Source organism: Prionailurus viverrinus, chromosome D1 (genome assembly GCF_022837055.1).
Source record: "Prionailurus viverrinus isolate Anna chromosome D1, UM_Priviv_1.0, whole genome shotgun sequence".
Classification (NCBI taxonomy): Eukaryota; Metazoa; Chordata; class Mammalia; order Carnivora; family Felidae; genus Prionailurus; species Prionailurus viverrinus.
Window position 1 is genome coordinate 11,813,859 of NC_062570.1, and position 23,638 is coordinate 11,837,496.

Below are 23,638 nucleotides of genomic sequence, written 5' to 3' on the forward strand. Positions count from 1 at the left end.
TTACCAGCACTGCCCTCCTGCTCCCACCCAAGTCTTAAAGGACCTGAAGCGCCTGGGGTTCTGGCAGGAGCCACCATCCTCATCCCAGGTAACGACTCCGGGCCTGCCCTCCCCTCCGGCCTGGGCATCTTCCACCCTTCCCTGGACTTGGCTGGCTACCCAGGCCTCGAATCAAAAGATGACTTACTTCCTTTCTGGTGCCAACACAAAAGAAAGTTTTGCCTTTAGATGGATTTCCCCCCCATTCTGCCCCACAGTGACCAGACCCCGAGAGGAATTATAAATGACTTCTTGGCTGAACAGTGAGATCTTCATCCATTCAAGCCCAGAATGTTTGGAGATCAGTGCTGTGCCAGAGATCCCCAGGGGTACATAATGGGGAAGAGGAGAGTGAACTCACTGGACACTTCAGTGCTGATTGTTCTGTCACCAAATGTGTCCTTGACCGTGACGATGGCTTCTGCATACTTGCTTTCATCTATTTCACAACCCTCCAAGGGGAAGGGGAGCATATTATTTCTGTCGTACCCGAGTTGGACACTGAGGCTCAAAAAAGTCAAATAACTTGCCCAAGGGCAAAAGCTGAGAGCCTGTGAGTCCCATGGGGAACATTTTGGCTCGAGCCCTGCCGGGAGACATCATGGCGGCCACTCCTGGGAGTCACTGAAAGCGGTGAGTTTCTTGTCTTTTGCTCAGGAGTCAGGGCTAGTGCAAAGACCACAGATTTTTGGAACCCAAAAAAAGGTGTAGTTGAACCCCATCCCCACCTTCTCCAGGTGTGTGAACTTGTGTGTGTTAACATAGCTGAGCCTCAGTTTCATTTACACAAAGAACAGGCTACCTCCTCGAAGCAGTTTTGTACAGATTCTGTGAACCAAGGTACTTAGCATGGCTCAGTACTTGATACAAAGGCGGTGTCCCACAAGCAACGGTTCCCTCCCTGCTCTTTTCAGCCAGGAGCAGTGGTTTGGCCACATGGAAAGAGACCACACGCTCATTCTCAGAGCTGTGGTTGCGTTGGAACCAGCTCCCTGCTCACGGAGAGACCTGAGCTCGGTGTGATCCCCAGGAGCTGACACCCTGAGGTTTGTGGGCTGTGAGATCTCTGAGCATGGTGCTCAGACTAACCTGGGGGTGGGGACAGCCCACAGATACCTGAGCAGAGGCCTTCGAAGGTCAGGTGGCAATCATGGCCTGTGTTCACTTGGCTGCACAGTGCCACCAGGAGCCCGGGGAGGCTGAACTTCCCGGTGGCCATTCCACAAGGTCAAGCAGCTTCCCTGAACCTCTCTATACCCCTCCCCAGGCCTTCTGCTCTGCACACTCCAAGAACTCATTAAATCCTTCCTTGATGGTATATCCATTCCCTGGTGCTCACACCACAGATTACAAGCTCTCCCAACAGGAGATTCCTTTTGTTGATGCTAAAATAAACTCTTTCCAACTTCAACTTTGAGATCCAGCAAACAGGTCAGAGGCCACCCTGACCATGACCTGACTCTAGAGGGTGCTGCTCCTGCCCATCCGTGCAGCCCTGACTGATGTGCCTTCATTTATTCAGTCTGCTCAGCTCAGCATTTATTCTGGAGAAAAAGCCATCCTGGCCTCTTGGGACCTTCTCTTAATAGACTGGTTTTGCGATGGCTGATCCCACCCTGCTGTTTCCTATCAATTTAGCTGCTTTGCCAACTTACTCTCATTACAGTCTCCTCTTAAGCTTTTCAACCTCCTACACTCAGTGCAGGCTTAACCGGCTGCTTCTCTTCACTTGGAAGGACCAATGCCAGAAAAGGGTGGATCTGAGGCAGACCTGGGAGCTGGGAACACAGGTCACCCCAAGCCTCAGCTTCCCACCACCCTCTCTGTACTGGGTCTGTCCCACCCTCTTGGTACCTTGGATCCTGCAGTTGACAGAGAAACAGAGGCTGTGTGGCTCACAGACCCCCTAGCATTATTTCCTGACTTCACGATACCTGATGCTTCATGTTAGCATCATGAATCCAGACCATGGAGGGCCCAAGCCCACCTCCAAAGAACACTTTTCCAAAAAGTTCACGTGTGTGAAGTCCCTTTCCCCACCTACACTGCCCATTGCACAATTTCCACTGAAAGCCCATCCTCAACATCAGCAGAAGAACCTACGTGCTATGACCGGCACTGAGGATATTCCTGGGGAAAATTAAGGGACAAATGCAATGCTCATTCCAATGAAAAGATATGTGACCTCAGAGGTCTAATGTAAATTCTTACCCTGAAGAGGCACAAGACAGCATAGTGATTAGGTACGCAGGCTCCAGGCTATGGATTCAAATCCCAGCTCTGTCACTTCCTAGCTGTGTGGTCTTGGGCAAGACGCTTAACCTCTTTGTGCCTCAATTTCCTCGTCTTTAAAATGGAGAAAATAAGAGCAATCATCTCATAGGACTGCTGCAAATGTTAGCAGTGTTGGTACATATAAACTGCATAAAACAGTGCGCAGCACATAGCAGGTGTTCAGTAAAAGGATTTGTTATCAGTCTCCTCTTGGAGGGTACAGGGGGGTGCTTTTCTACTTGGTGAGTTCCCTGAGCATACACAGGTAGAAGTTTGCAAATGAATATAAGGTCTCTCAATATCCTGATGTTTTGCTTGGGTTCTCCCAACTCCCACAAATCATAGGTCACAAAGGTACCAAGATTATGGAAGTGCCACACGCTGTCTATAGGGTAGATGAACCCAATGTAGCTACCCCACTGCACTGCTCCTGCCAGTTTTGAGAGAAGTCCCCATCAACATCCAACTGAAGAAGCATGTATTAACGTAACCCTAATTGCCCAACTTCGGCCATGGCAGGATCAACACAAACAAACCACATAATACCCTTCACTCATGTCTTCACCTTCTGCAAGTGGCATAGGGGTTCTCAAATATTTGATTTACATTTAGTTTAAAACATATTTTAGCCATCTAGACCATTACGAAAATGTGTAACATGCCCAATTTTGGTACTTGGAGACCACCACCCCATTAACTTAGGATACGAGATTAACTCATTTTTATACAGACCTCTGAATGAAGTTTTCCTCTTTTAATTGAAGCATGCCCTGAGACTAAAAGTCAAGCTGTGCAAACCCCATTGCTATTAGCAACGACTTAACTGTGTTAAGTCAGGATTCCTTGGTGCTATGCAACTGAAACCAAAATCTGGAATTAAGCTGGGTCATGAAATGAATATAACTCTGTAATTTGATGCATGGTTCCTGACTTCAACTGCTGATGCTCATCAAAATGGCATCACTGTTCACACTGACTGATTTTATCCTACATAGGTATCGGCAATGTGGAATTATAAAATGAACGCATGCTAATAAAACACTGCTTTGTCTCAAATATTTAAGGGCTCCAAATAAAGATTTTATCTTTAAAAGGAGTTTGAGACCCTACACTAACCGTTATATTAGTATGCCGCAGTTCCCCTCAAAGCCCACCTGCATATCTCCTCCAGGGTAATCTCTCCATTATACACGACTGTGACTCTCTCCTGCTTTAACGGTCTCAGAAGCTCCCCCCACACTTCTCATTAGACAAAGGAGGACTTCTTGGCTTGGCTGCCACTTATTCACAGGTGTCAGACCCTGTTCTAGGTCCACAATCACAAAACTACTTGCTTCCCAGGAAATATCAGGTGTTTCATGCTGTTCCCTTGGTCCCAAATGGCCTTGTTCTCTCTTCCCCTCCTGGCCATATCCACGCCCCTGCCCCAGCTCATTGCTGACATTCATCAGTCAAGGCCCAGCTCACGCAGTCTCCTTACCCAGCCACACACCTTATTCATGCTCCAGAATGAAGCACCTTGCACCTGGCCCTTATTGAAATGATTGGTGCACATCTCTAATCTCCCCCACATGATTATGAGTTTCTGCTGAAATAGTGAGATACTTATCTCCACATTCTGGTACATGACAAGCATTCAATAAAAATGAAGGGAATGAGTATGGAGGGGAAAGGGAGGGAAGGAGGAAAGAGGAGACAGGAAAAGGGAGGACAGAGGGAGGGAGGAAGGGGTGGTCAGAGGTTAGCAGGACAGATTGGGGAGGACCCGATCCTCCACAGTGATCATCCTCACAAAACTAAACACGGCTTCTCATGCCACACTGCTCACCTCCTAGGAACATAAAAGACCTTCCAGATTAAGCTATGGCTGGACTACCTATGTGACTACTCTGTTACTTGCTCTTTCAAGATACTAGTACCTTTGGTGTAATTTCAGTTTCATGACAATAAAAGTAATGAGACAGAATCACTCCTCCTATACAGACAAGGAAACTGAGACCCAGACATGTAAAGTGATAGGCCAGGGTTAGAACCCAGGATTCCACAGAGAGCCTGATCTGATCCCTCTAAGGGCCCCAGTTTACCTCCCATTGTGTGCTTGCACGTATGTGTACGGGAGCACAGACAATTTGACAAGGCACTGTGGGGGCTGGGGGCTTAGTCTTTTCTACTAAAAACATGATTCAACTAAGGCTCGCCTTATTGTGAATCAGAGGCAGCATTTTGTTTTGGGCTTTTTATTCTGCACAAATACGTTGGTATGGAAACCACATTTCTGAGGTTATGATCGAAACACCATTTGCCTCCATTGGTTTTCTTAAAACCTTACATGCTGATAGTAGGTGGGAAATTTCTACATTTGCCACATCAGTTCTTTCTTGGCAACAAGCAACTATCTGTAAATGGTTGTACAGTAATTGTAGCAAACTCTTTCAAAATATTTCATATTTGTGCTCTTTCAGCAAATAACAATCGCCGTGTTTTAGTGTTTGCCTGCAACTAGCCCATGAACCCCTCGAAGACAGTGCTATTCTTCTATTCAGTTCTGGGTATTCCAGGCTCAAGATGGGGCACAATAGCAAGGAGACATTCAATAAATGGTGACAATAAATGTGACAAGTGGCAGATGTACCAATACAGATTAGAAGCAATAACCTGTTACTTTTGCCTAGCTCCATACAATCTCCGAGGCCTTCTGGTTATTTCATTTGACTTGGTCTCCCCATCTACTCTGTGAGTTATGTACAACATATGTTATTAGTCCCATTACATAGAGGAGAAAATAGGAACTTCGCAAAGTCCAGAGACAGCTGGGCTCAATCACAAGGGATGAAGGCCAGTTCGGAACCCAAGCTCCAGGGGTCCTGGACCTGGCCTCCCCTAAATGCCTCCCATGCATCATGTGATGGAAACCCAAACCACGGGCTCCAGCATCAGGCTGCAACACCCTGGACGTCCTGTTCTATTTATTCTCCTGTTTTACGAGCATCTTCTACAGTGATTCTCTTTTATTTTTTTAAGTTTGTTTATTTTGAGAGTGAGGGACAGCACACACGCACATGTGTGCAAGGACGGGAAGGGGCAGAGAGAGAGGGAGGGAGAGAGAATCCCAAGCAGGCTCCACACTGCTAGTGCAGAGCCCGTCTTGGGGCTCGATCCCACAATGAGATCGTGACCTGAGCCGAAATCAAGAGTCAGAGGCTTAACCGACTGAGCCACCCAGGCGTCCCTACAGTGATTTAATTTTATATTAATTGCTGTGGGCTGCCCTAACAGAATACTACAGACTGCATGGTTTAAAGAACAGAAATCTATTTCTCACAGTTCTGGAGCCTGGAAGTCCAAGATCAAGGTGCCATCATGGTCAGGTTCTCGTGAGAATTCCCCTCTTGGCTTGCTGATGACCACCTTCTGACTGTGTCCTCCTATATAGCCTCTTCTCTGAGCTTGTGAGGAAAGAGAGAGAGTGCTGGTGTCTCTTCCTTTTTTTATAAGGACACCAGTGAAGACCTCATTCAACCTTAATTACCTCCCAAAGGTCCTATCTCCAGATACAGTCACATTGGGGGCTGGGGTTTCGACACATGCATTTGGGGAAGACATAATTCTGTCCATAACAAGTTCAATCCAGATTTCTCCAAAATGCATACAGATTGTATCCTGGCTCCTCTCCCACAGACCTCCCCTGACCCTAAACATCCATTTTTCTAATTAGCTTTGGCTTGCCTCTGTTTTAGCGAATTCTGTCTGTGAGAGAGTTCTGGAATATAGTTCATTTGTTCACTAGAGTTTTGTCCCTGTGTTTATCTCAGTTAATTTCTGAGGGCCAGTGAGTGGGAATCATGAATCACTCTATTTTTCCACTGAGCATGAGTCTGGGGACTGCCATGAGGGGAGAGGGGGGGAGGGTGGCTGATGTAAAGTGGAGCCCCCTGAAATGTAGCCAGGGGCACTTTATAGCATCTGGAAGAGTAGGTGGGGGTCTACTTTTGTCATCTCACCTCTGTCTCACATGATGGGTTGCAGTAAATATCAGCCCCCACAGAGACCAGAAAGAGAAGCCAGCCTCGTTCTGGGCTTCTTACTTAATAAGACCCTGTCCAATAGGGCCAGGACCAGGATGAGGCAGGAGCCAGCCCACCCTGTGAGATCCTGAGAGCCATGCCTCACTTAACCTCACCCTAGGCCTGACCCTGCTGTTCTGGACCTTTTTGATCGTACCCTCCCTCAAAGGAGAAGCTCGCAGGGCTGAGGTCACATGCCCACCCAGAGCCCATGTGCCCCCTTCTAGACCCTGGAATTCAAGTGGCCCCGAGGCTGCATTCGCCTCTTTCCCTGAGGGCAGACCCCACTGGTGGGCACAGCCCTAGGCAGGAGGAATGCCCTCCTGGCTGCCTACGAGGCCCTGTGCAGGAGGGCAGGGATCAGGAGGAGGGAAGAAAAGGTAGCCACACGCCAGTTCTCCCCATCCTGCCATGCCCCAGGAAAGAATCCAAGGATTCTAGAATTCTAAATTTGAACCTGGTATTCCACATCTTTAAGGAGGTATATTTGTCATGGCAAGACATTTTCAATTGAATGATCTGCTAGTTTGATGTGTTACTTTTAACTCTTTAGACATATGGTATATTCCATCCATGCTCCTGCCCAAGCCCCACAAATGTTCAAGTGGACCTGGGGGAAGCAGTCTTGAGAGGCTGACTTAAGATTCAGAAGCTCCCATGGGGACATGACCACACATACGTGCACACACACACATATGCACACGTGCACATGCGCATATATACAAACAAGCTAGTACCAGAGGTCTGTGTTTCTTATATGTGACCACTGTGATTCTTCCTAGTTATTTATGATCACATCTGCCAGGGTAAAGTGTTGAGGTGGTGTGTGTGTGTGTGTGTGTGTGTGTGTGTGTGTGTGTGTGTCATGGGGAGGGAGAAGCTAAAGGTGGGGGGAGCCCTGTACATGGAAACTGGCCAGAGTTCGATCTGCCTCTTCAAGGTTAGGGGAGAAATTCTGTAGAGCCTTATCCCAGACTCCCTTTATGTCTCCTCTTCCCTCCAGACCTTCAAGTTTCATAGAATATACATACCAGTATACATACAGACATGCGCCCAAAAACACACAGAGACCACACACACACACACACACACACACACACACACACACACAGACATATGCAGACACAGACACACAAAGATACACATACACAGGCAGACACAAAGATACATAGACACACACACAGTATGGATCCTATCACTTCCCAGAAGCCGCTACCAGTCCCTCAGACTCTCCTCTTTTCTGCTACCTCCCACCACCAGCTTTGACCCATTAGGATTGAGTGTACAAAAAGTGGTCCGTCTTTTGTTGGTCCCAGGACACTACGATGCTGTACTGTCTTGGACGTGCATGCAGAGGTGACACCGGACCCCGTCCAAGGTCACTCTCAGCTGAAAGGTTCCAGGTCCCAGCCCCAGGCCAGGCTAGGCCACGACTAATGTCACTTCTTGATTGTGCCCATTACCAGGGCCATGAATACAAATGAGCGCAGCCTGGGGCCCTTTCTTTTGGGGTCCTCATTGGCAGTGCACCCTACCAGGCCCACCACATGCCCCAGGGTTTAAGAGGTTCTTGGACCCAAGCTGTTGGCTACTGGTTCATGTAAGGGACAGAGCAGAAGAGTGGAGGGGACGCTCTGGCCCCTGGGGGGTCACAGAGATGGCCTAAGTAGCCTCCTCACAGCCTCACCTTCCGCTCCGCCCCAGGGTCCCTTCAAAAAGACTGCCTGGAGTCTGGCTTTCTCCCTGAGTCCCAGCCTGGCCTCCACCTGCTCCAGCCCCTCCCAGACAGGATCCGCTGTGCAAATACAGGGCCACCGCCAAGTGTGGGAACAGTAAATCTTCCCTTGCTCTTTTATTCATGCCCTCACCTCTGCAGACAGTGCCGAGGCAAAATAAACCCCACAAAATCCCTGTGGGCTCCAGCAGTCTGGCAGTCTCTTCTTTGCTCTTCTCTGCTCCCCTCCGGAGGGCAGAGGCTGGAGAAGAGACCCACCCGCCTCCCAGGAGGGCGATAGCCCCCACTTATCCTCCTCCCAAGGGGGCTCAGTGAGCACCTCATGCCAAGCCCCAGACCAGGATCTGGGGACCAGACATGAGTGAGACCTGGGCAAAGTGGGAAAGCGATGTTCATGGCTTCCGGGAGCAGTGCTACATGTACATCACCTTCCTAGCCTCCCCCAAATTGCAGGAGGGCTTCTGGGCCTGGAAGGATCAGGCTATGTGCCCAGAACATTAGGTGAAGTGACAGCTGTCCTGGCTGCCATCTGAGGGACCACCGTAGGGAAGGATGGACAGCCAGGTCTGTGGGAGACTTGCTCCGAGGGCCTCAGGGCCAAGGCACTATCTGCTAACGTTGCAGCCTTGACAAAACCATCCAGACCTCGAGAATTCCCGGGAACCTTCTCTTCCTCCAACTCTGGGTCACCAGGGAAGCTTTCTTTTAAGCCCGATTGGACTGGAGGAGGCCGAGGGGCACTAGAGTTTACAGAGATGCCTTTTATACAGAAGGGAGGCAGCAGACTTAGCGTGACCCATTGGTTTGCCCAGATGGTAGTTTCAGTGTTAAAACCAGGTCAATCCTAGGCAAATTGGGAAGATAGGGTCACCCTGACTGAAGGGCCATGGGAAAGGATTCTCCCTCTGTGAGGCTGGTAACATGGCCAGGAACGGGGACAGCTTGAACCAAAGCTGCCTGTTAATGGTTCTGGTAGCCAAAACTTTTCCTCACTACTCGTCCGCATGCACGGGGAGAGACTGGGGAGCAGAGGGGGTCCTGTGGCCAGCTCAGGAGCTGTCAAGAGAAAATGGGCGAAAGGAAAGTGTCCGTGGGTCTTTGAGGTAAGGAAGGAGGAAATTCCCTCAGTGTTTTTAGGAGTCTGCAGCCCATGAGGCCCCACACAGAGCCCAGGGTGTCGGGAAGGAGCTGAGGAGCAGCTGAAACAGTGCCAGTCACCGGGCTCAGCCTGTCCTGGAACCCTTCACCCCTATACAAACGCCGGACAGATGGACATGGGGAAAGATGGCTTTTCAAATTGCCTGGTGCTATCTCTCCCCTTTCCCCCAGGACCCAGAGGGCGAGCCTCAAGGGAGAGCAGCTGTGAGTGCCTTCCTCTTATGGGCCTGAGGAGCCCGAACAGTCGTGGTCCTTTAGATCAGTCCCAGGGAACAGGCAGCTGTCCATTGTGTCCCAACTACAGGGTGTGGGGCAGATGTCTCCGGGGGTGACAGAGGTTTGCGTGAAAGCTGACAAGGCAGATCCCATGGAGACCACCTGGCCCAGACTCCCTATTTGACAGGTGAGAGCCCAAGTTTGAGGGAGGCTGAGTCGTTAGCTCAGGAAAGCAAACTCCCAAGTGGTTGGAGACCTAGATTGGGACTCTACACCCTCAGAGGCCACAGCCAAAGATTCCTGGGGAGGGAGGAGGCTCAGGAGATGAGCCCGGCCCTGTGAGCCCCGCTGCCTTCCTGCAGCCCTCACCCCGCTCTGGGAGAGGCACACAAGGGCGAGACCGGCGCCTTCTGGAGCCAGGACTCCTCGTTCTGTTTCGTCTGAGTCCCCAGCTTGGTCTGCTCCAGCACCAACCCCAGGTACAAACCCTCCAGTGGCTTCCCCTGGGCTGCTCTGACCCGGGGCCTCCAGCGCACGAGAAGTGTGCCCGCCTGCCCCGCGTCTTCCTGTCCAGGTAATGGAATGTGTAAGAAAGATCAGCCTCGTCCTCAGGAGTAGGAAGCTACTCCAGGCCTGCTGCTAGGAACTCTTCTAGAGGCAATGGTATTCAAGACAGTTTAAACAGCTGTGAGCAACCCTGGGCTCCAATGGGTCAGCAGGAGGCAGAGCCCCAAGGGTGAAGTGTACCCCAAGAGTGCATTCTGATGTGTCTGAGTAGAGGGGTGGGGGGATCCGGACCAGATATGCTGAGAGACGCTGAATAGTGTAGCTGGGTTCTCTCTTCACTAGCCTGGAGGGTCCTAAGTGCATGGCCAGGAGAGGGCAGAGCACAGAAGGCAATAGAGAGACTGGGGAAAACCATCCCCTGACAGCTGCTGTACCAGCTTTTAGCATTTATAGCATTTCCAGTTTTGTCCTACTGTGGGTGAGCCCAGCACTTCCAAAAATAAAATGTAGGAAAGAGCTTGAGAAATGTTCCTCAGGAATGGCAGGCCTGCCCCCTCATTCACAGCAGCCCATCTAGGAAAAGCAGGACCCCACGGAAGTTCTAACAAGTAGAGAGAGCCTGCATCCCACTATACCTTCCAGACCCCAAAAGCACAGAAAAGGAGAACGTTTCCACCCTGGGCATGGCAGCCAGGAGCAACCTGCTTACAAAGTCTCCTGGGGCTCACAAGCTCTGCCCAGGCAGGTGGGATGCTGAATCCTTGGAAGGGACAGACAAGTTTCCTGCACAGAAATGCCCTGACTTATTCCACGATAGTCCCCTAGAGCTCCCTTCGCAATTATTGCCTCACCACGCAGCTTTGTGCCTGGCTGGCCACTAATAATTTATTACAAATAAGTCTCCTCGCTCCAATAAGGCAGTCAGTTTCTCAACCTCTGAATTCCCTACAGAGCTTAACACAGCTGGGCACCCAGCTGGTCCTCATTAAAATCCTTCTGGACCTGAATTTTCCCACCCTTCCTTGCCCCCATCCCCACCGCTGCACTCCAGCAGCTGGCCCAGGAGAAAGAGCCCAGGCACTCTTTCTCCTCATTTTCCTAAGAGTTGGATTGGCGGGTGCCAGCCAACAAAGGAAGAGCAGGTGGGAGCCTCTGAGTCTGCAGATCTGACTGGTAGCTTGATGAAAGATCCTGGGATCTTCTGTAGGTAAACAGGGAATCACTTTTAGCAAATTCTCTAATTAGGGTTCTCTTTATCGTCCTCCTGTGGAAGATACTCATTTGTAACGTTTAAGTCAGGCCATCAATCTCACGGAGAACTGGAAATCTGTCAGAATATTGCCTAAGAAGGGTCTCTGGCAGGAGCCACTTAACTTCTTCCCAGGTTTTGGTTGCCTCACCTATAAAAAGCAGGGATGGCGATGCATTTGTGTAGGCAGGTGACTCCACTAGGTGATAAAGAACCTTTCACATCTACACTGCTGTGCAACACTGGACCATCTCGTTCATCCATGTGCCAAACGGTGATGTGGGTGTGGAATAAAAAGATCCAGGGTTCACTGGCGCTTACTAGTGGCTGGTCTTGGGGAGATGCTTCATCTTTCTGAACTAATTTTCTTGCCTACAAAGTGGGCACAATAATAATATCTTCACCGCATAGCTAGTGTGAGATCTCAATGAGGTACACGTGAGCTGTGTTGATAAACTGTAATAGCCCCATGTTACTGATTATTAACCGGCTACAATGACTACGATAAAGGAAAACCTCCCTTTAAATAAGCAAACACTCACAGGGACATGAGAAACACTGAAAAGATTATAGTTGATGGATTTGCAGGTAACTCTTTCTTGCCCAGGGGGATCAGCTGCCCTGAACCTGCCTCTTGAGATGGGGACTCACCAGAGTCAGGTGGTAAATGTTCGAGCTCAGGGAAGAGGCTGGAGATCTAAGAGCTGGGGGGGGGGGGGGGGGAGGGATGAGGCTGTCACCTGCCAGAGTCTCTCCCCCACCACTTCTCCAATGTGAGAGCCAACTCCCAGCAACCCCTCCCAGGTAATACAGCGACAGTAAATCGAGGTCCTTATTTTTTAGTGCACTTAGCCAAAAGTGAGCAGACCCTCCAGGAATGAATATTCATTTGTACTACCCCTCCAAAAAAGTGCTGATAAATTCATGAAAAAGTTGTTATTGCTAAACGCTAATTGCATTTCCTTGGGTAAGCACCATCAAAAATTCATTGCACTTTTTAGAAACAAGATGCCAAGTGCATTTTAATTGCTAGAGAGAAGAGAGTCGGGGAGAAGGTTAACCAGGAAAATGCTAACTGGGCATAAACTCAGAAAGAAATCTCCCCGAGACAGAAGGCCCAGTGCTGGAACAGGAGCCAAGGAGACAGAGGTCTCCCAAGACAGCACTGACTTGGGGTGGGGGGAAGGTCCTCAAACCTGTGCATCAGCCCATCTGGACGGCGGGGGCTCTTTGCTGCAGGTTATGACATGTAGATTCAAGAAATGTAAAGAATTGAATAAGTGAATGAATGCCCAGATTCTAGAGAGAGGAGCAGGAGTCAGATCCGGAGATTTAAGAAACATGTATGGGAGGAAAACTGTAATTCTATCCTTTTAGCGTGTATGTGTGTGTGAGAGAGAGAAAGAGAGACAGAGACAAAGAGTGTGTGTGTGAAAGAGAGACCGACAGAGACAGAGACACAGATAGAGAGAGAGTGCGTACGAGAGAAAGAGAGACACAGAGAGCAAGAGAAAATGAGGGACTGAGACCCTGTATCACTTCACTCCAAGACAGCAGTCCTTGAACCAGTTCACAGAACTGTCGTTATAAAAGCAAAGTCCTAACTGAAGGCCAACCAGAGCATTCTTACATGTCCCCGACCCTGCCCGGTCGGGTCAGCCACAGCCACTTGAGAACACGCAGAGTGGGGAGGACCCTGACTGCATGGGCTTGCCCAGCCTTGACCCCATCTGCCCAGAAGCCTCGGGGCCAGGGGCTCCTCTAAGGAGGCACTTTCCTTGCCTGAGAGACATGGAGAAAGCGGTCCCAGGGCATCCCCGAGCATCCTCCCAAAAGATGCATGCAGGGAAGGGCAGAGGGGGGAGGGCGGGTACCCAGCTGCCGCCAGCAGCATCTTCCTCCCCCGCCCCTCCCCCCACTTTTCCAGCCCAGCCCCATCGGCTCTCCTGTTACTGAGGCTCCCTGGTGAGAAAGAGGGACTCAAAACCAGGGCCCTAGAGGAGAGGCCCGGACCCGGAGGCTGGCCTGCGGGCGATGACTATCTTGTGCGAACGGAGGTCCGTGCCTTCTGCACCTGGGTCTGCAGCTCCTCCTCCATCTGGCGGGCCTGCCAGAGACCCAGGAAGAAGTGTGAGGCTGCGTGTGGTGCGGTGGAGGAGGAACAGGGCTGGGAGAGGGGGGCCTGGGCTGACGGAGGAAGGAGCCAGACCCATGATGGCCCCAATACCTACCAGCCGAGAAATTTCCATTTGAGGAAACCACCGTTCAGAACCTTGGTTTCCACTTCTATCAAATGCAGCTAAAACTATTTCTCTAGGTTTTCTGTAAGGCTTGAATGAGAACAGGGGTTTATGTGTCCCCTGAAACTCTAAAATGTACTACCGGCCACCTGCCCCTGTGCCCAACCCTGGGGAGAGATGCTTCTCATCATCACGCCCTGCATCTGTTAAGTACTTTACACAGAGGACCTGTCTTCATGCACATTATCCTCCTGGGCCCTCCCACTGAACAGATGAAGCCAAGTGGCTTGCCTGATGTCACACAAGAATTAATCCCCTGCTGAACCCACACTGCAAAATGCCGAGCTCTCTCCAAAGTGCAGGGAGTGCAGGCACTCACAACTGCCTTAGAAAGCAGGAACGAATGATGGTCGGAAATACGCCCCCGAACAACCTGAGGACCACCCACCACAAGCCTAGGGCGGCGCGGCTGTCTCGTGGTAATCTTACCTCACTACATCGCCGCAGGAGCATTCGAGGTAGCCGTGAGCTACTACCAAGAAACTGGGGCTTGCCAAGGTTAGGGACGGGCCGAAGCTCACCCAGTAAATGGCAGATCTGGGCTACAAACTCAGGTCCACTCTTCCCTAGCTAATACTTAAATTGACAGAAATCCAATGCATTCGGTGCTATAAGCATCACTTCCTCCTCCCCATCTAGGGACCATTCTCCAGCCCCAAGCAGCGCCCAGACCTAAGAGCTGAGCATCACCCAAGGGTTGGGTCCTTTATAAAGCTGCCCGCCCACCCCTGCCCCCACACTCACCCTCGCAGTGTCATGGATCCAGTCCAGGAACTCGGCAACCTTGGCGTAGACGCCAGGGTGATTGGGCTCCGCGCAGCCGCGGCCCCAGCTGACCACCCCCACCAAGTGCCACGTGCCCCCGTCCAGGCACACCAGGGGGCCCCCGCTGTCACCCTGAGGGATCCAGACGTAGAGACACAGAGAAGCGGGCAGTTAGTCCTTCCTGGTGGAGGCGCACCAGAACTCCCCAAAGCACACCCTCTACGCTAGGCCCCTTCTGCTTCCAGCATGGATCTCCGCTCGCCTCGTCCCTCCATTAATCCTTAGCTGCACTACTCAACTCGCCTAGACACCCATCCTCCTAGAGAGGCTGCTCAGACTAGGGGCCAAGCCCCAGCAGGAAACCCCTCATCCCGGCCCCCGACCACGGTCCCGCTCACTGCTGCACCTGGCACGCGTCGGCCCTCCCGTCCACGTAGCCGGCACACAGCATGCGGGGGGTAAGGGCCCCGCTGTACATGCAGGAGCTGTTGCAGAGCCGGGTGCCCAGCAGGGGCACCACCGTGTCCTGCAGCGTGTCTGAGTTGTGGGCTGCAGGAGGCAGACATGGAGATGGAGGGATACAGAGCCGGGCCGTGGGGCACAAAGCAAGGCCAGGAAGACACAGCAGCTGGAGGGAAGGTGGTTAGAGGCCCCAGAGACACGAGACCCAAAGAGCAGAGCCCAGGGTGGGAGCTGTGGACCCCGGGAAGGAGGCAGGGGTCTGTCAGACTTAAGAGTGAAGAAGGCCAGAAAAAGGGCAGGGGTATAAAAGGCCTGGCTTCAGGGGAAACTCAGGGGTGTTCTCCCAGGAAGACCCAGGCAGGGGAGACTGAGGCCAACGATGACACCAGAGAAAAAGGGGGTTGGCACTACCATTTGGCCCAGGGGGGGAGGTGGACATGGGAGGTAGAGGTGCGTCACCTTGGGGGAGGATGCTCCCCCACTCCCCCACCCCTTTTGTACCCGGGGCCCTGGGAGCTGACTCACTGTGGCTGGGATCGGTGTGGCCCCAGCCAGACACCCAGCACTGTGAGCCCCTTGGGAAATCTTGCTTCTCAGCTGGCAGGCACACAGCACCCACGGTGTCTGTAGAGAAGCAGGTGGTTCTGGGCTCCACTCAGGCTCAGCTTCCCTTCCCCACCACCTCACCCTCAGCCTCGGGGAAGAACCAGGCCTGGCAGTTCCTCCTCACCCCCTTCTCAAACAACCCTGGTTCCCGGCCTCCACCAACCAGGTCTCCTGTAAGGTTGTGCAGGTCGTGCACCGTACCACATTGCAGGGGGGGCCACCATTCGCCCAGAGGACAATGTATAAACTGCAGTGTGCAGGGTGCCTTCTAGGCTGGGCAGTGCACACCCCCAACCCGGGGACTGAGGGAGAACAAGAATTCCTTCTGAGCACTGTACTCCTTTGGGACTTCACTTGGGGTGTTGGATCCCTCTTGCGGAATTGTTTCCAAAAGTGTGGCAAGTCCTATGGGGGCCCACACTTGTCGTCAGGTGGCACGTAGACATGCCATTAAATAATCGCTGATGCGTGAGGGGAGGAAGGGTTTTCTTCTGGGTTCTCCTTCAGTCCCTCGAACTACATCATGGAGAAAGATTCCATGGGGTGCCCCTGTGTGGCTCTCCCAGTGCCTGTCAACTTCCCCCTAAATACGGAGACAGCAGGCCCAGACACCAAATTCTGCAGAGGACTTGAACCCTGGCTCGTTTTCGCTCTGTGTTTTCATGGTTGTTACCTATTTGCTACAAGTAATGTGGACTCTCCAGTTAGGCAGTAGCTTGAAGTTCGCCTTTTAAAGGTACTTAAGTCAATTTAGGGGCGCCTGGGTGGCTCAGTCGGTTAAGCATCTGACTTTGGCTCAGGTCATGATCTCGCTGCTTGTGGGTTCGAGCCCCGCGTCGGGCTCTGTGCGGACAGCTCAGAGCCCAGAGCCTGCTTCGGATTCTGTGTCTCCCTCTCTCTCTGCCCCTCCCCTGCTCACGCTCTGTCTCTCTCTCCCCCTCTCTCTCAAAAATAAACATTAGGAAAAATACATGTACTTAAGTCAATGTAGAAATATGAACTGTTGAGCAAAAGTTCAGAGTCACGTAGGCCCAAGGGTATGTAGCAACACTGGGATTTGGGAAACCCAAGGCCATGGGTGGAGGTGGGAGAGAGGAGTGCTGAGTGTATGTGAGTGTGTACGTGTGTGTGAGAGCATGCACGTGGGTACTTGCGTGACCACTGGGTGAGTGCGTGTGCATGTTTCTGTGTGTGTGTGTGTGTGTGTGCATGTGTGTGTGTGTGTGCTGGTGAGCACGCACATGCACGTGCATGCTGGGGGGGCTTGCTCTTCGAGGGCAGGTGCTGTGGAGAAGCAGCCCTGGAGCCCAGACACCAGGCTCGGGAACCATGTGCCGTGTGACCTTGCAGAGCATCCCTCTCCTCACTAAGTGTCACTGTCCTTGTCTGTATATACCTGTCTCATCTACCTGTCAGGGTTGTTATGAGAGTTGAAGGAAAGACATCTGGAAAACCGTGTAGCATGTCACACCATGGCATGGGGACGGGGGAGGGGCGGTCTGTTGGTAGATAGAGCAGCCAGGAGCTCCGCTGGGGACTTGGAGGCAAGACCTGCTTGCAGTCCAGCTGCGAAAAGGGCCAGAACCTTTGTCCCCAAAAGAGCCTGCGCAAGCCTGGGTGAAGCTGAGGTCCAGGAGATGGCAGAGCTCATCCGATGAACTGAGTGTGTTAAGGTTTACAGCGCTGGGAGGGAACTCAGAAGGGAGCTCACCTCTCAGGCGTCCCAGGGCCTGCCCCGCTCCCTCCACGGCCCGCAGCCTGTTCGTTCCTGGCCGGTGCCTCACCTGAGAAGTTGAGCGGTGTCCGGAGCTGGAGGAGGGCGACGTCGTAGTCGTGATTCTGGGTGCTGTAGAGGGGGTGAGGGATGATCCTCTCCACCACAGCCCCCTGGTGCGGCCTGACGGCACTGTGGCTCACCAGCCCCGTGTACACCCGCCAGCTGGACAGCCGGGACAGCCTAAAACTACACACAGGAGCCGTGCTGAGCCCAGGGAAGGGAGGGGCAGAAGAGGCTGACATAAGCATGCCGGCGGATGGAGGAAGCTGGCCAGAGAAACCATTAATGGAAGCCCCCATCACCAGGCTGGCCACTCGCAGGACCCAGGGGCCAGGCCTCTTAGTATCATTGCAGCAGCTGGCAAGATACTGGGCACACAGTAGGTGCTTAATAAATGCTGCAGAACGGCCAGAGACATGAGACACTGGGGATCATCTGCAACCCCCCAGCCCCTCTGTCCTGAATGAGCCCCCTCCACATTTTGTAACGAACATCAAAGGGGCTTGTGTGACCTCCTAACTCTGAGTCAGAAAAAGTTCTGGGAGTCCTGCCTCTCCACTTAATACCTGTGACCATGGGGAAGACACCTCACCTCTCCCAGCCTCAGTTTCCTCATTGTGAAGTGAGAAGTGTGCTACTGCCCTGCCCGCCGCCAAAAGAAGAGGTCCAAAGAGCTCATTTGCTCGTCATTCATCCCTTCCTTGCTCCAACCAGTATTTATTAAGCACCTATTGTATTTCAAGACTGTTCTAGGCCATGGGGACATGGCCGTGGACAAATCAAGAAAGGGACCCAGGGGTAAACAAGACTGAGAGTCCCCGTTCCTGGGGAGCTTCCAGTCTAAAGGGGAGGAGAGACATTAAACAAATAATTACCCGGAAGGTGATTTAATGACACTTGTGATAAACATTAAGAAGCGCAGAGCGCTGTGAATACAAAAGTATTTTGAAAACTTCAAAACTGAGCCAGCACAGAGGACCAGTCTTTGTCTTACTGCTGCTACTCATGCAAATTGTTCTTGGCACTGAACGGGGAGAGCACTTCGCAATCCGTGCCCCTGAGGACGCACATGGGGAGGCAGACTGTTCGACGTGGACTTTTTTTTTTAATTTTTATGTTTGTATTTATTTTTGAGAGAGAGAAAGACAGAGTGCGAGTGAGGAGGGGCAGAGAGAGAGGGAGACACAGAATCCGAAGCAGGCTCCGGGCTCCGAGCTGTCAGCACAGAGCCCGACGAGAGGCTCGAACCCAAGAACCATGAGATCATGACCTGGGCCACCCAGGCGCCCTTGACATGGACATACCAACGGCCAAACGGAAAAGGCAACTGAGGCCGTGTCCTCCCCAGCAGCCCCCAAGACTTGCCTGTGCATGCAGTGTGCGGCCGTCATCACCCAGCGTGGGGCCAGCACAGAGCCCCCACACGTGTGCCGGGAGCCCAGGGCCACACTGGCCTGCCAGGGCCAGCGCCCGGGAGCCACGGCCTGCCCGCCAACTATCCGGGAAGCCAGGGGCCTCGTCCCACACTCTGCAAACAGGAAAGCATGAGTGAGATGGTGACTAGGGAAGAGAGGTGGGTGATAGATTGGTCCTAACTCTCGGGGAGCACAGTCCAGTGTGGACGGCTCTGATTTATTTCTCCCGACCCTGAATTGGGGATATGAGAAGGCAGAAATCAGTCTGCGAGCTCAGGGAGGCCCACACCCAGGCCTGTGTTGTGTGCAGAGCCCCGACCCCTAACCAAATGCCTGTCCCACAGGAGGGGTCAGAATGCTGGTGTGTAGAGGGATGCATGCAACAGGAGAGGTGAAGACACAGACGGATGACTGGGGTCACACGCAAGGAGCTCTGCAGACTGTCTCCCATGCAGCCCCTGGTTTACCACCTGCCTTAGTCTCCTAAAGTTGCTAACCGGTTAACGGCCTATAGTAATCCCCCTGGGGGCTCTCCAGAGGAAAGCGGGAAGGAGCCTCAGAAGTCAAGACAGATAGTGCTAGGAAGAGAAGCAAGATCATCCAACCAGATCGGTGGCTGGTGGGGGACACGACAGAGGAGTGGACGGGGCTCTGTTGAGATGGAACTGTGTCTGCAAGAAGGTGACCGGCAGGCAGAGGGGAAGGTGGGCAAGGAACCCCATCCCACACCCACTCTGTGTGGCTCTCCACACTCAGGACAGTGGGGAGACCCTTTCCTCCCACTGCCGCCTTCCTGGACTGGACACATGACTCACCAGAGCATCTGAGGGAAACGATTTGACCAGAAGCGCAGCTGTCCCTGCAAAATGGAGATGGCAGCAAGAAGCTGGACAGGGGCCCACCCGAGGGCATGGAGGCCAGGTGGAGACAGAGGAGGCCTCCGGTGCAGCCCCCCTCTGTTTCCCACCCCCGCCCCAAGCTCCAGGCCCCTCCTCATTCACAGGCCCCCAGGACAGCACTGCTACCCTGGCCCATTGCCCCACCCCAGGGTACCAGCGGAGGTCGTGGCCCTTGAGGGTTGTCCTAGACAGGGCCCCAAGTTACAGACAAGAAAGTCCAACTGTGCCCACTAAGAGCCCCCAAATGGACGTGTTTTCGGTGGATGAACGGATAAGGGACTGAAGGAAGAACAGGAAGCTTTGTCCCATGCCCCTCCTGGGCTTACTCTCTCTTCTCTATCTCCCGCCCTTTGCTCTCCTCTCCCCCTCCTCCTTCTTAGCAAACCTCCATTCCTGCTGGACCAAAGCCCTCTTCTCTCACCTGCTCTTACTGGCCCCAGCAGCCTAATGCCTCGACCGTTCTAGTGTCTCAAACCCACAGCATCCCGGCTCTCCTGGCAGAGTGAATCCCCACTCATGGGAACGGAGTTTGCGATTTCAGACTGGGAAATGTTCCTCTGTGTCCTATATCACACGGCCAATGTCTTTGCTACCAGCCTCCCATGACAGGAAGATTTCTGCCGGACTGTTCACCAGGAAGTAAGGGACCCCACTCAATCTCCTCAGAAGCCCTACCTGGGCTGCCACACCTCCTCCAGGAAGCCTCCCAGTCCTGGAGAGAGCTGAGCAAACCCCTGGGAGCTGTTGAGCTGGATGTCAGACAGGTTCACTCCCTTGTAGTGAGTGAGTCTTGGCAGAAGAGGGGAACAGAACGGGAGGAAATCGGTTTACACTGTAGCACAGGAGATGGCAGTTAATCATGACCGGGATATATGTGATATACAATCCACCCAACAGTACCCTCACTGAGCAAGACTTTGACAATGACTTCTGGGATTTATATTTGTTAAAAAGCAGTATTGCTCAAAGGAGAGAAACAGGCTGGGGTACCATCGTGTCCAGAGGCCAGGAGATGGCCAAAGTGACCTCTTGCCAGTTCCTGAGCACTTTGATGGGGACGGGCAGATAGAGGTCTCCAACTCCCCCTTTCCTACCACCAGGCTGCCACCCACCCTGGGCCCCTAGCCTGGCCCCCGTTACCTGAGATGTCCCAGGCTCTGGCAGATCCGCAGCCCCAGGGCAGAGCTCCAGCTCTCGTGGCAGACCAGGAGCCAGTCTGGCCGAGCCCTCACCTGTACTGCCAGCAAGAAGCCCTCAGGATTGATTCTGAAAGATACTGAAGGCACAGCATAAAAGTCACATCCTACCTGCTGAGGGGTAGAGGGGCAGAGTGGCCAGGGGGAGCTGGACCTGGTCGTGCGGGGACCCAAAGAGGCCTTAATGACCCCTGTCCGTGCCTCAGCTGGAGATCAAAACAGTCCCCAGGCTGTGCTGGGTGCTCCGAACCAGAGATCCACTTTTTGAGGCTGGACCATGTCACTCCCTTCCCACCAGAGGAGGAGACCCGGATGCAGGCAGTGGATTCATGGCCTTCCATTTTGGTCCTCTTTGCCCCTGGCCAGAAGTGGGGAGCCCAGAGCTCTGACGGGGCTCAGGGCTGGGAGGAGGGCAGTCTTGCTGCCTTGGGGGTGTGGCCCACCTGTTCTGGAAAGCGAAGGGAGCAGGGCTTCCTCACCACTGGCCTCTGAGCAGCTCAGAGGCATCTCCTCATCCTGCAAGTTCCCGGGAGATGGCTGAGAGGCGGCTGGCCACAGATACAGCACTTCAGAGGACAAGGACAGGGAGAGGTCACAGAGAAGAGGCTAGGAGAAGGGAGGGATTCCCAAGAAGAGGGCCAAGGGGCAGAACAAGACCCCTGCAACAGAGGGAGACAAAAGCAGCTGCCTGGGGACTCACGCACCACCCAGCCTTAGGCGGGTCCCCCAACTAACACCCCGAGGAGAGCACACTCTGTCTGTGCCTGTCTCCGTCTCTCTCTGAGTGGGAATGATTTCTAGAAAACGTCTGCCCTGGGCCTCCCCGGGTCATCCATTCAAGTACCTTACACTTCTCACTGTAGGACTAAAACATTCTTTACGCGGAACCTAAATCCCTCCAGCTGCAAATCCATCCCTTCTCCCCTGCTGTCAGCTCGGGGTAGATCAGAAAGACGCTCTTCCCGACTGCCCTTTACACCCGCTTGTGTCTTGCAACAAGGATCCCCCAGATCCTGTTCTCCAGCCCTCCCCAGAGCACCGAAGGGCCCCAGCACTGACCGAGAAGCCATGAGCCGACGCTCGCACCAGCCAGCAGCGCCAGGGCGCCCAGCCCCACGCAGCCGCGCCTCCTTGAGCACCAGCGCCCCGCCAGAGAGGCTGTGGGAGAGGGCAGAGGAGTCTGGGTGCCCCGCTCCTGCCTGCCAGCCTCACTCTGCCCTGAGGCACCTCCATGGGGCACGGCAGCCACTGGGCTGTGGCGGGAGTTTGCTCCCACTGTCCCTGCCCACCTCCCCCTGCCCCATCACCACAGAGCCCACTCAGTCCCCAAACTGGGCAACGGCCAAAGCGGTTCTGGGAGGAGCAGTGAGGCTGCCTCTCGCCATCGGTAATTTGGGACTGGCCCATGAAGGGTCTGGGGAATGTGGACAGCTTATCCACTCACTGTCTCCACCCTATCATTCCCCTATAGCCCAATCTCGCCTACTGGGCTGCTGCTGGGCCTCAGGCCTCCTCAGTGGGTCTCCTGGCTCTGCTCTGAAGATCCCAGGTCCTGGACCCTCCTCTGCATACTGAGGCTCCATGTGGGCTTGGCCATCCGGCATCAGGCTCTGGGAAAATAACTGTCGGTCACTCAGGATCCTCACACCACGGTGAGAAGGCACAGCCCACTACGAGCCCCCACTCTCTAACCTCAGCTGTGCACTCACTGCCTCTTCTTCATCTTAGACACTCTCTCTGTCTTCCCACCGATGCCCATGCCCCTCCAGGCCTTCTCCGCTCCCCTGGATCCCCTAACCTCATCCACCTTATTCTTACAAGGTCAGTAAGCATCAGAGCGGGTATTCAAACCCAGACTGGGCTGACTCTGAAACCCACACTCCTCACCACCCACTCCCCTTGCCTCCCACAGCTATCAAGGGCATCCACTTAGTCTCTCCACATCCCTCCTCAGGCCTCCAGACCCCAGCCTTCTTCTTCCCCTCCTGTGTCCGAGTAGGAAGTGCCCCTGCACAACGCACCATATTTAGCCCAAGTGGATAGGCCACAATGGGGGACACTGGAGGGAATTCAAAATAAACCAACATGGAACACTCCCCAGCTGCCCCCAAAGAATCTGCAGTGGAGTCCTGACAATAGGTCATGTAAAAAAAGCAGAACATGTTAAGTGACAGAAGGGAAGTTCAATTTCACCACCACTGGCATTCAGAAGCAGAGCTTACTTCTCACCGGGGAGATCAAAAAAGGCTTCCCAGAAAAGGCAGCCTGAGACAGGCCCTCAGAGACGCACGGGGCCTACATGGACATATATGGGCATTGGGTGTTCTAGGCGACTGAAGAGGCAAAAGCATGGGGGTGGAAAAGCACAGAGCAGAGTAAGTTATATGTTTGCCTGAAGTTCATGTGCCGTGAAGAAGAGTAATGGAAAATAAGATCTTGGGGGAAATACTGGAACAGCAGTTCAAAGCTAGGTCTGCAGCCTAACACCTCTCCAAACTTCAGTTTTCTCATTTGTAAAATAAGAGTGATCACCATTACTACCCAACAGGTAATCTCCCTTCTCTAGTTCTTGTCTCCATTCATTCTCCGTGTCAGAGCAATCCTAAAATTCAAACATGAGCAAGTTAATCTCATCTTTAAGGGACCCAATGAGAGGCGTCTGAGTGGCTCTGGTGGCTGAACGTCCGACTCTTGATTTCAGCTCAGGTCATGATTCCAGGTCATGGGATCGAGCCCTGCTCAATCATGGGCTCCTCCCTGAGTGTGGGGCTGCTTAAGATTCTCTCTCTCTCCCTCTGACCCTCTCCCCCCACCCTCTAAAATAATAATAATAATAATAATAATAATAATAATAATATACCAAATGAATCTCTGTAGTCTGATAAATCCAAAGTCCTAAGACATGGTTCACAAAATCCCCTGTGATCTCACCCTTCCTCACCTCTCCATCCCCAGCTGCCAGCATGACTCCCTCCT

General features: G+C 52.9%; 1 protein-coding gene across 1 annotated transcript in view; it reads right to left on the minus strand.

Moving 5' to 3' along the window:
• Positions 1-22,260, minus strand: part of TMPRSS5 (transmembrane serine protease 5) — a 69,941-nt gene extending 47,681 nt beyond the window's left edge. Inside the window, exons 1-11 of the mRNA XM_047878709.1 lie at positions 22,149-22,260; positions 21,722-21,820; positions 21,106-21,228; positions 20,607-20,742; positions 20,142-20,255; positions 19,383-19,426; positions 18,518-18,680; positions 17,160-17,338; positions 15,295-15,393; positions 14,714-14,856; positions 14,287-14,439 (exon numbers count right to left, since the gene is read on the minus strand). Of these exons, the coding sequence (XP_047734665.1) occupies positions 14,287-14,439; positions 14,714-14,856; positions 15,295-15,393; positions 17,160-17,338; positions 18,518-18,680; positions 19,383-19,426; positions 20,142-20,255; positions 20,607-20,742; positions 21,106-21,228; positions 21,722-21,820; positions 22,149-22,245 (1,350 nt within the window). The 5' untranslated portion in view covers positions 22,246-22,260. The remainder of the gene's footprint in view (positions 1-14,286; positions 14,440-14,713; positions 14,857-15,294; positions 15,394-17,159; positions 17,339-18,517; positions 18,681-19,382; positions 19,427-20,141; positions 20,256-20,606; positions 20,743-21,105; positions 21,229-21,721; positions 21,821-22,148) is intronic.
• Between the last annotated feature and the right edge of the window lie 1,378 nt (positions 22,261-23,638).